At 40.2% G+C, this 12,591-nt stretch overlaps 1 protein-coding gene across 1 annotated transcript in view; it reads right to left on the reverse strand.

Annotated features, from left to right (window-relative positions):
* Nucleotides 1–12,591, reverse strand: part of LOC147934039 (uncharacterized) — a 28,847-nt gene that overhangs the window by 107 nt on the left and 16,149 nt on the right. The window contains exons 7-8 of the mRNA XM_087472446.1: nucleotides 176–239; nucleotides 46–73 (exon numbers count right to left, since the gene is read on the reverse strand). Of these exons, the coding sequence (XP_087328572.1) occupies nucleotides 46–73; nucleotides 176–239 (92 nt within the window). The remainder of the gene's footprint in view (nucleotides 1–45; nucleotides 74–175; nucleotides 240–12,591) is intronic.

Consider the following 12,591-nt stretch of genomic DNA (forward strand, 5'->3'; position numbering starts at 1 on the left):
ATATCGATTAAACTCAGACAAACATCACTCAATATCAAATATTACCTTCGATTGAAGATTAACTTCAATCTTCCTGCAACAGTGAGAAACAACAAATGATTCAGATCACCAGTTTAACGAACATGAATTATAGTAAATCATTGCAAATTATCGAACACCCAAACATATATTTTACCTTCTGAGTCACTTTCGACCTCACCAGTTTGATTTGGATCAACAATGAAACTGAGGATCGAGATCTACAAGGATTGAGACTAACAGAGAATTAGAATGAGACTGAGAAGAAAGAGAGAAGAATTAAACTGAAAGATAAGAGAAACAAATTGGATCAAAATTGAAGAACACTTTGGAATTCAGAGATGGTTTCAGCGGAGAAAGAGAGAAGAGCGAGAGAAGTGGCAACGCAATTTCTTTCCTTCTTTTCTGTGAAACCTAGTTTCTTTAATTTCTTTTCTTCTTTTTCTCTCTCTTTTTTTTATTTTTTTATTTACTTAGTAAAATTTTGGGTGGCAACGCAATTTTCATTTTCTCGGTTTCCCTTACAATAGCGTTTTTATTTTTGACATTGCAATCGTAGAACCAAAATCTAGGCGCCACATCAAAATCCATTCGCGTTCATCCTAGGATAGCGTTTCAAATTATGGAAATACTATGTTAGTTTTTAAGAAAATCAACTATAGCACAACCAAAAAAATCCGCTATTAAATACTGCTATTGAAACCATCATTTCTTGTAGTGACTAAAATAGATTGTCTTACTTGAGGCTTTTAAATAGTCTATTCATGGGAAGTGTTTTTAGTCAAGTAAATACAGCACCACCTCTGCCATTGATTTCACCGGATTTCGACTCTACTAAATTGCGTTACCCCAAGTTGTATAGATTGGCTATGAATCGGGCCTTGTCGATTCAATGATGAAAAAAAAATAGTCTATTCATTTAGGTTGATATTCAAACATTAAAGGATATAATAGTCTACTGAAACCCCAAAGAAAATCAATTCTCTCGTTAGTATATTTTATTCAAACATTAAAGGATACAAAACTGACGAAAACATTTTAAATCACTAGTTTTGGGAATTACAAAGTCCGCGATTTATTTGGTGATAAAACCTTAATAAATAGAAACCTGAAAAAAAAAAACTAATTCAATATGAAGCAGAAAAAAAAAAGAAAAAAAAAGACAAGAAGTATGGAAAAAGTGTTGGGCAAACAAATATTCGAGTTGGTTTTCGATTTTGAATCAACAAAGAAACAGAGAAGAATCATGAACAAAGAAACCATCTATTTCGTTAAATTATCACAAGATTAAAGATTATACATCACTTGTAAAGCTCCCACTTCACCAATGTTTGTCGATGCCGGAGGAGGTATTTGCTCAATCGAAAGGCACCCCGGGCAAGATTCAGATCCCTAAACCGTTATTTACAAATTTTACATGACTTAGATGAATCTCAATTTGAAATACATATGAAAATTATGCAAAAAAAAAAATGAATAGTTTTATACAACAAAAATTCTTCTATACGCGTCCGAGAGTTATACTAATTAAGATTGCGGTATTCACTAGAGAAATTTAATTATATAACCACGGTTTTTTGCTACGGAAAAGTTAATAACAAAAATTAACTACAAAAAGTTACGATATAATTTATTTTATTTACATTGTAATTTTTTAATAAAATATAATTTATGTGATTATTTTTTTAAAAAAAATTGGATAAACTATTATGCAATAAAATGATATGCTAAATATGATGACTTGAAAAAGACACTTATTTTGTAAGTTTTATATTGTTAATGATTCTAGATAAGTATCCATACTAGAAAAATGGTTAAATTTTATTTTATACAAAATTTTGTATATTTTCTATTTTAAAATAAAATTTAATATATTGTATTAGTTTATGTACGTGAAGTTATTTCAACAATGTATATTCTATCTCATGACTTGAATGTCATTATAAGACATAATTTTGTGAATTTGGTTTTTAGAAAGCGAGTTATTATATTATAAGTAATTTAATATATTGTTATACTTTTTGTTTTAATATACTTGGTTTTTTGAAATTCTTTCATATTATATTGACATATTATTGACATTGCTAAAACAAACCAATTTAGAGTGTTTATAGTTTCTAACTTCAATATGAAGTTTCAATATTTTAAAAATATTTCAAAATAAATTATTTAAAGATTATTATATTATATAAAATTATAAAATTCAACAAAAACGTATGAAATTGAATTTAAATATTCAAATTTTGACCCATTACTCAGTAAATTTTTTAATTCAATAGATATATTTTTTAAAGAATAATATTAATAAAACTTGAATATTTTATAGATTGAATCATTTATATTTGTTTTTAAAAATTCAATTTATGGTATATCCGGAAATAAAACTATTTTTTATTATAATAATTAATATGATAATTTATTTGTTTCACAAAATAGACTCATATATTAAAATGAGAGGTGAAGTATAATGATAATTAACAAATTAATATGTTAAGTTAGATATCAAACAATTTTATTTGATGAATAATTTAATAAAGAAAATTAATATGGTAAGTTAGATGATATCAAATGATTCTTTAGAATATTCTCTTTAAGATTTTTGGAAACAATAAATCCAGACTATACAAATAATATAAAACTTAATCTATAACATATTTGTAACCAACTTATTAAAATTATATAGTGTACAAAACAATGTTGTGTACTTCCGTTTTATTCTATAGGAGACAAGTTTTGTTGCAAACTAGTTACTAAACGTAGCTAGATAACGACAAATAGATATGGAGATAAATTTGTATCACATTTGCTACAAATTTAAGGACAAAATATGTTGTAACCTTAGTGCATACAAGAGAAATCGTCACAAATTGTAGTAAATAATCTGTAAAATAATATGTTGTCCTTATATGTTGTCCTTATTTCTCCGTCTCTCTCTTATCCCCTGTTTTAGAAATCGCTAGGCGCTAGTCGGGCGGTCGGTGTGGGCCTAGCGCCTAGCGAGAAAATTGGAGATTAAACGGGGATTAATAGAGGACTAGTTTTAGTGTTTGTGAATTCTTAGTAAGTTCAGATTTTATGTTTGCCTGTGATAAACTGTTAGGTTCTCAACACATGAGCTTTGTGTAGGGACCTTGTTGGTGGGCGGGTTTAAGTCCCACATTATGTATGATTCTGGAGCTACTCATAGCTTCATTACTCCGGAGTGTGCAGAGAGTTCGCAGATCAGAGGGGATCCCGGGGAGCGTACAGGAGTTGTCAGAGTTGCGGGAGGCAAGTTCCTGAGAGTTATTGGACGAGCTAGAGGAGTTGATATTCAGATCGTAGGAGAGTCGTGGCCAGCGGATTTGCTTATCAGTCCAGTGGAGTTGTATGATGTTATTCTGGGGATGGATTGGTTGCATCGGCATATGGTGCATTTGGATTGCCATCGGGGTAGAGTGGAGTTTGAATTTCCAGGAGGGAAGGTGGTTTTTCAGGGTATTAGACCGACTTCGGGGAGTCTCGTGATCTCAGCCATTCAGGCTTGGAAGATGATCGAGAAGGGCCGTGAGGCTTATTTGGTTACTATATCAATGCCAGAGTCAGTGGGGAAGTCTACGGTTAGCGGTATTCAGGTTGTTGAGGAATTTGAGGATGTGTTTCAGCCATTGCAGGGATTACCACCATCTCGGTCTGATCCTTTCACGATTGAACTGGAACCGGAGACAACGCCGTTATCCAAGGCTCCTTACAGAAGAAGCAGCTAGAGGATTTGTTGAGTAAGGGATTCATCCGTCCTAGTGTATCACCGTGGGGAGCGCTGGTGTTATTTGTCAATAAGAAGGATGGGAGTTTCCAGTTATGTATTGACTACCGGGGTTTGAACCGGGTCACTGTGAAGAACAAGTAGCCTCTTCCCAAGATTGATGGGTTGTTGGATCAGTTGAGAGGTGCTCCTTAGTTCTCTAAGATAAATCTGGCATCGGGTTATCATTAGATTCTGATATATGAGGTAGGTGTGAGGAAGACTGCATTCAGGACGAGGTATGGGCATTATGAGTTTGTGGTGATGCCGTTTGGGTTGACTAGCGCGCCAGCAGCGTTTATGAGATTGATGAACAGCGTGTTTCAGGAGTTTCTGGACATGTTTGTCATCATTTTCATCGACGATATCCTGGTTTACTCTAAGAGTCCTGAGGAGCATGCAGTGCACTTGAGAGCAGTTCTAGAGAAGCTGCATGAGCAGAAGTTGTTTGTTGTTTGCTAAGCTGAGCAAGTGTAGTTTCTGGCAGCGGGAGATGGGCTTTTCGGGTCATATTGTGTCTGTAGATGGGGTTTCTATAGATCCGGAGAAGATCCAAGCTATCAGAGATTGGCCTAGACTGCAGAATGCCACTGAGATTAGGAGTTTCCTGGGTTTGGCATGTTACTACAGGAGGTTTGTGCAGGGGTTTGCAAGTAGAGCATGTCCTATGACTAAGTTGGCAGGGAAGGATGTTCCTTTTGTTTGGTCACAGGAGTGTGAGGGAGGCTTTGCGAGCCTGAAGGAAATGTTGACTAATGCGCCAATGTTGGCTTTGCCTGAGCAGGGAGAACCCTATGTGGTTTATAAAGATGCATCTAGAGTTGGTTTGGGATGTGTGTTGATGCAGCATGGGAAGGTGATTGCCTACGCTTCGCGGCAGTTGCGGAAGCATGAGGGCAACTATCGTACTCATGATTTGGAGATGGGTTCTATAGATTTTGCCCTGAAGATTTGGAGATCTTATCTTTATGGTGCAAAGGTGCAAGTGTTTATAGATCATAAGAGCCTGAAGTATATATTTACTCAGCCCAAGCTGAACTTGAGGCAGAGGCCGTGGATGGAGCTGGTGGCGGATTATGATTTGGAGATAGCCTACCACCCTGGTAAGGCTAACTCGGTTGTAGATGCTCTAAGCCGGAAGAGGGTAGCTTCGGCTCAAGAGCAGGAGATGGAGTCTCTGGTAGGAGAGATTGGTGCATTGAGATTGTGTGCTATTTCTCAGGATTCGTTGGGTTTGGAGGCGGTTGATAGAGCAGATTTTCTGAGCAGGGTGCGGTTGGCTCAGGAGAGGGATTTGGGGTTGGTGAAGGCCTCAAAGGATGTTGATTCAGAGTATCAGGTCTCAGATAATGGTACTATCTTGGTGCACGGTCGGGTTTGTGTGCCCAAGGATGAGGAGTTGAGGCAGGAGATCTTGAGAGAGGCTCATGCGAGCAAGTTCTCTATTCATCCAAGATCGACTAAGATGTACCATGATCTCAAGAGGTACTACCACTGGGTCGGGATGAAGAAGGACGTGGCTAGTTGGGTTGCGAGGTGTGATGTGTGTCAGCTAGTGAAGGCTGAGCATCAGGTACCGGGTGGTATGCTGAACAGTCTTCCTATTCCAAAGTAGAAGTGGGATATTTGGGTCATTGTGGACCGGTTGACTAAGTCGGCACATTTTCTGTCCATTAAGAAGACTGATGGAGCAGCAGTCTTGGCTAAGAAGTATGTGAGAGAGATAGTCAGGTTGCATGGGGTGCCTGTGAGCATTGTATCTGATAGGTATTCCAAGTTTGCTTCGGTGTTCTGGAGGGCATTTGAGGCAGAGATGGGCACTAAGGTGCATATAAGTACATCTTATCATCCTAGACAGATGGACAGTCAGAGAGGACGATCCAAACGCTCGAGGATTTGCTGAGGATGTGTGTGTTGGATTGGGGTGGCCATTGGGCTGATCACTTGAGCTTGGTAGAGTTTGCTTACAATAACAGTTACAAGGCGAGTATTAGGATGGCTCCTTATGAGGCTTTGTATGGGAGGTCGTGTCGTACACCGTTATGCTGGACTCAGGTGGGGGAGAGGAGCATTTACAGGGAAGATTTTGTTCAGGAGACCTTAGAGAAAATTCGGGTTCTCAAGCTGAACATGAAGGAAGCTTAGGATCGGCAGGTGAGTTAGGCCGATAGGAGGAGGAGAGATCTTGAGTTTCAGGTTGGAGATAGAGTGTACCTCAAGATGGACATGTTGCGAGATCCGAAAAGGTCATTGACTGAAACTAAGTTGAGTCTGAGGTATATGGGTCTGTTCAGTGTGATTGAGCGTGTTGGACCAGTGGCATATAGACTGGAGTTACCTGAGGTTATGCGTGCTTTCCATAAGGTTTTCCATGTGTCTATGTTGCGGAAGTGTCTCCGTGAGGATGATCAGTTGTTAGCTAAGATCCCTGAGGATCTTCAGCCTAACATGACTTTGGAGGCGATACGAGTGAGGGTTCTCGAGAGGAGGATCAAGGAACTTCAGAAGAAGAAAAATTCTTTTGATGAGGGTCCTTTGGGACTGTGATGGTGTTGAGGAGCAGACTTGGGAGCCAGAGGCGAGGATGAAGGCAAGGTTCAAGAAGTGGTTCGAGAAGCAGGTCGTTACTTGAACTTGTCTAGCCTGGTCCTAGTTGTAGTCCGTGGCTAGAGCGGGAATGGAGTATTCTAGTCCATCTCTCTTGTTTACGTGGTCGCTTAGGGGTGGTTGGTTGTGCTACTAAGTAACAAGATGAGGTGGTGTTCGGGGTACAAAATTTCCGTGAGGCGGTGGTTTGAGGGGAAAGTTTCCTAAATTAGAAGTTTCTAGAAGTGAAAAGTTTCCAAAAGTGGAAAGTCTAAAAATGGAAAGTTTTATGTGAGTTAGAATTTGTCCATTTTTAGTAGTTGTGAGCCTTCAAGAGGCTGGTGTCTCCTTTGTGGTGGGCTGTTTAGCCGTGTGTGGCCTTTGTGGCGGGCTGTTTAGCCATTATGTGGCCTTTGTGGCGGGATGTTTAGCTATTGTGTGGCCTTTGTGGCGGGCTGTTTAGCCATTGTGTGGCCTTTGTGGCTGGTTGTTTAGCCAATTGTGTGGCCTTTGTGGCGGGTTGTTTAGCCAGATTTGCCTATTTAGGTGGTCCTTCAGGACAAGTGGTCTTCGTGATGGTCCTTTGGGACGAGTGGCCTTGGTGGCGGTCCTGTTTAGGACAATTGCTTGGCCTTGGTGGCGGCCCTGTTTCGGACATTTGTTTGGCCTTGGTGGCGGTCCTGTTTAGGATATTTGTTTGGCCTTTGTGGCGGTCTTGTTTAGGACATTTGTTTACCCTTTGTGGCGGTCCTAGTGGCAGTGAGATGATCCATGTGTGGTCATGAGTATTCCAGTGAGGGGATATGTGGTTGGTAGGATATTGTGTTGTTTTACGCGAGCCATGGGGAATAAAGCTGGATAGGGATTGGGCTCAGACGTGTTCAGAATTGTTTGCTCGCGACTCTTGGGGGACTTTAGTTCTCCTAGTACTACCATATTCGGGGACTTTGTGGCTTGGGAATATGGTTGGTATATCGACTTCGGATGACAATCTGGGCGCGCGCTATAGGGTGGCAACCCGAGAGACGAATATTGGACTTCCTTTTATATATGGCATGCGGGCTTAGGCCCGATGAGGAGCCAACATTATGGTATGCAGACTTAGGTCTGATGAGGAGCCAATAAAAACTCAAGGTTTAGATCTTGGGTAAAAGAAAGTCCAAAAGTCGAGAGCAAATAATGCCTGGAGCGTGAGTCTATCACCTAGAGGTGACCTTCCATAGATAGGTCGGAGGAGTGCGGGCCGTGGAGACGGTCGCACGGGAGTCCTTAGCTGATGGATGTTCGAGATTCGAGGATGAGTCTATGTTGGTGGGGGAGAATTGTAACATCCGCGAACCGAAATCACGGTTTAGAGGTTGCATCGGTCAATGCAAAGTTGGTTTTCTGCGGACAAGTTAAGTTAAACGCTGCGTTTTAGGTTAGGAAAACCCTTAACTCGAGTTTTTGTCTCATTAGTCGTGTTTTAGCTGCTCTTAAGTGTTTCTTGGTGATTTCTGGTGATTGGAGGCATTTCCTGTAGACATTTGTAGGTGAGATCGTTGTAGGAGCTTTCTAGGAGCGTGTTCTTGCTTGTTTAAGGTTCAGAAACTTCTTGGCAAAGGTAAGTGCATGACCATGGCTTATCTAACCTGGAGATTTCTCTGATCTGCTTGTTCATGTGTTGTTTGGCTTGTTAGTATGTTATTTGGGACGTTAGGAAGCTTTCTTGTGGTTTGCGATCGAGTTTCATAGGTCGATGCAAGTGCAAGGACGGCGTGTAAACCTAGGGTTTTTGTGCTATGTCGAGCATGCGTCGGTCGATTCAATGGGAGTATCGGTCGATGCAAGTGAACCTTGCATCGGTCGATGCATATCATGTGTCGGTCAACGCAACCCTAACTGGTGTCGGTCGATGCATGTTTGGTGTCGGTCGATGCAGAGTCCCGGTTTGTTATTGTTGATTGTTGATTGTTGGTTGATGGTTAGACATGTCTCTATTGTTTATGTGTATAGCCCAGTAGATGGTAGGATTGATGGTAGTTTATTTATTATTATTTATTATTTATTATTTATTATTTATTATTTATTATTTATTATTTATTATTTATTATTTATTATTTATTATTTATTATTTATTATTTATTATTTATTATTTATTCTTTATTATTTATTCTTTATTATTTATTATTTATTATTTATTATTTATTATTTATTTTTAAAAAAAACCGGGTCGGGTCGTTTCACATCACCATTCAAAAATTCTTGAGAACTGATCATCTCCTCTATGACCACTCTTTAGGTCAACCTCTAAACATTCCCACCACTCCGGGCATTTTCCATCCCCTTTCCCAAAAATAGAGAAGTCCTAGCTATTCATAGAACTTTCTATTTTTAGAAACTCTATATTTATGGAAACTTTCCATTTCAAGAATCGCATAAACATTCAAGTATTACGCATTAAGATTTCATAAGAACTAATCATTTTATTAAATCTTCTCCCACCAGCATTGTAAGACTAAACTGGCGATACGGTCCATTGGGCCTGAGCAACCTGCTGCCACACTCACAACACTTGTTGAAGTTGCACCCACACTAACCCCACTCTCATACCCCTTCTTGACCTGCATGAAAATTCCTGACTTGCTATCCCGAGGCACTCAAAGCAACTCCAATGAAGTAAGTTCCCGACTTAACTTCTCAAGCACCAAACAATTTCTTTCCTACTTATTCACTTTTGTATCAAATATCTCAACAACATCACCGTGCTTTTTTCCGTAGAACTTACCATGTCTAAACGACCTAGACAAGTCTATAACCATTATAGAGTCTGTCCTAGAACGGTATATGCTCTGATACCAAACTGAAACGACCGCACCAGGATTCCTTATCCTCACACAGGATCCACGGGAAACACTCTCATCGGAACCCTATAATTCCGACGAGACAACCGGTGAAGAAATTGCTTCTTACAAAATCAAATAAACCAAACACCACCTCATCTAGTTACTGAGTCGCACAACCAACCACCCCTAGCGACCAAGTAACAAGAGAGGTTGGCTGGAATATTTGATTCTGTCCAGCCACGAACAACACTTCCCCACAATTATTCCAACTAACTATCAACTCCTCTAATGTCGGACGGCACCTCCACCCAGTGACGAACGTCACCCATCGCACCACTTGCGAACCAACACACATTGACGCTCACGGAAACACTTCTGTCAATCTCTCCTCATCCAAACCTAACTCCAGCAGTCCTCTTAGGACCCAAACACACAACAACATGCTGGTGTCGACCGACACTACCTTGCTGTCGCTCGACGCCCCAACTTTACCGCAAAACCGTCTATACCAGAACACAATACAAACACTTGATTAAAACACAAACCGACCATTCATTTCACAAAACCCATTGTTGGATATGAAGCCTATAGCACCACGAAGCTACCTACCAAAATTCAGCCAAATCGGACTCCGTTTCATCCTCCAAACATTGCCCCGAAGTAGCCATCTCAAACCAGTTCGGGCTGTTCATCTGCAGCTGTTGGTATCGACCGACACCACCATGGTGTCGAACGACACCAACCCAGAAAACACGACCGGAATCCTTCCTTCAAGCTTCTTCTAGCCGCAAATCCCTAATCCACTACAACCATCAATTCTCTAATCGATCAAACACTAAAACAACAACACTTACCTGGATTACAGCCATGAGAAAACCTCCTTGTGTCTCCCAATCCACCACAAATCTCCCATCCATCCCCTCACACATGAAAAAGACGGATCTCCCTTCTTCTCCTTTATTCCTAGCACAAGATCTTCACTCCATAGCAACAGATCTCTCAATCCAAGCCAAGAAATCCCAATCTACCAAGAACACTCTCTCTTCTCTCTTTTCTCTCTAAAACGGCAAAACAACTCCCCCCTGCACGACCTAGGTCGAGTTCAACCTTTAATATGTCGGTTTTTAAGGTTTCAATTAAACCAAACCGCACCAAATGACAAATTAAAACAAACCGGACGAATCAGAATTGCTGGTGTCGATCGACATTACCCTTGGTGTCGATCGACACCCATCCCCAAAATCCCCAATTTGGTTCATGAATGTTACAACTCTCAAGCCACAAAGTCTCAGAATATGGTAGGAGAAAAGTCTCCCAAGAGTCGCGAGCAAACAATTTTGAACACGTATGAGTCCTAACCCTAACCAGGTTTCCTTCCCGTGGCTCGCGTAAAACATCACAATGTCCTATCAGCCACATATCCCCCTCACTGGAATACCTCATGACCACACAAGGATCATAAACCTGCCACAAGGGCCACCACAAAGGCCAAACAAATTTCCTAAACAGGACCGCCACCAAGGCCAAACAAATGTCCTAAACAGGACCGTCACGAAGACCACTCGTCCTGAAGGACCGTCACGAAGACCACTTTCCCCGAAGGACCGTCACGAAGACCACTCATCCCGAAGGATTGCCTTAATAGGCCACACGTCCCGAAGGACCGTCATGAAGACCACACATCCCGAAGGATCGCCTAAATAGGCACATTTGCTAAACAGCCCGCCACAAATTAAAGGCCACACAATTGGCTAAACAGCCCGCCAGAAAGGCCACACAATGTCTCAAAAGACCGCCACACACGGGTACAACGGCTCAAAAGTCCGCCACAAAGGCCACAAGACGGTCCCAAGAGGTGGCGGTTGGGGCGTTACAAGTGGTATCAGAGCCAAACCCAGACGAGTGTGGAGTCGAGTGGACTCACACCATCAGGGGGTGACGGTCTTGGTGCACAATGAGGACGTTGCGATCTGTTAGAGGGGGTGAATTGTGACACCCTCGTTTCAGAAATTTGCGGAGAGGTTTAAAAGAATTGATTTGGCCACCTATATCACAAATTGCACTTATCTTTTCGGTCAAGGGTCCTGAGAGAATTCCACAGTTAAGCGTGCTTATGCTGGAGTAGTCTTAGGATGGGTGACTTTCCGGGAAGTGACTGTCGAAACTGTGCCAGTGAGGACAAAACACAGGAAAAGATCATGTGGTGATTTGTAGAAACGGTAACAAGTCTTTAAAGCCTTCCGGACATAGCAAACCGACCGTCAGATATAGATGGGCTCACGAGCCTAATGAGAGGACATAAGGCCCATTAAGGAAAATGGGCCCATGGATTGGGATTGGATATGGGGCCCAATGAAAGATGGCGGTCGGGGCGTTACAGTCGCAATGGTGCAAACCACTGAAGAGTGGCTGGCTTTTTCTACGCTTCTTGATGAATTCAAGGCACTTAATGTTTCTTTGCCCCTTTTTACTCTCTTAATAAAGGCAGATTGATTAGCTCGTTCCTCTAAATCCTGAATGTCAGATACTCTCTTTATAAATTTTTATCCTCTAATTTGGAGTATCAACTTTATAGTTCTAAAATATATATATATACCAAATATCGATGGATCTTTTGTGAGAATTCATTTTTGGTTTGGATAGTCTAAAAATTCTGACTTCTGAATAGACCCATGCCTATTCTTCTAAACCCTAAACACCACATAATTTTTCCCTGTGTTTTGTCCTCACTCGCACAGTTCCGACAATAACTTCCCGCAAGGTCACCCATCCTGAAAGTACTCCAGCTCAATCACACTTAAATCTGGAATTTTCTCAAGACCCTTGACCAAAAAGATAATTGCATTTTGGTAACATCGGTGGCCAAATCAATTCTTTAAACCTCTCTACAAGTCTCTGAAATCGGCGTGTCACACAAGATAATAATCAGTTATACCAAATCGACATACATAAACATATTTTAATCTATATAATAATAACAATCCGAATAAATGTGACCAACAGTTGTGTTTTTTCAATCGACCTTTTGGATATTTTCTTAAAAATCGTGATGGATCATTAAAACGGCTATTTATGAAAAGATAAAAATGTTCACTGTAAAGTTGTGTTGATTGGAACATTCGTATCTTTTGAAATCTATATATATTTGTCTGTTTGAACTGTTTTCATTTTTTTTTGCCATGACACAAAATCAACTAAAATTTCAATCTCAACGGTTTATACATTTATCTAAATTATTTTCTAGCATTCATTATTTTAAAAGAAATTCCTCTAATTCTTGATTTCACAAAAGATTTTTGGAATGATGAATCTAATTTACATCTTTTAGTTAATTTTAAATATAAAAGTTTAATGAAAATACATAGAGTGTTTTTCCAA

The sequence above is a fragment of the Camelina sativa genome, chromosome 11 (assembly GCF_030686135.1).
Source record: "Camelina sativa cultivar CO46 ecotype springtype chromosome 11, ASM3068613v1".
Classification (NCBI taxonomy): domain Eukaryota; kingdom Viridiplantae; phylum Streptophyta; class Magnoliopsida; order Brassicales; family Brassicaceae; genus Camelina; species Camelina sativa.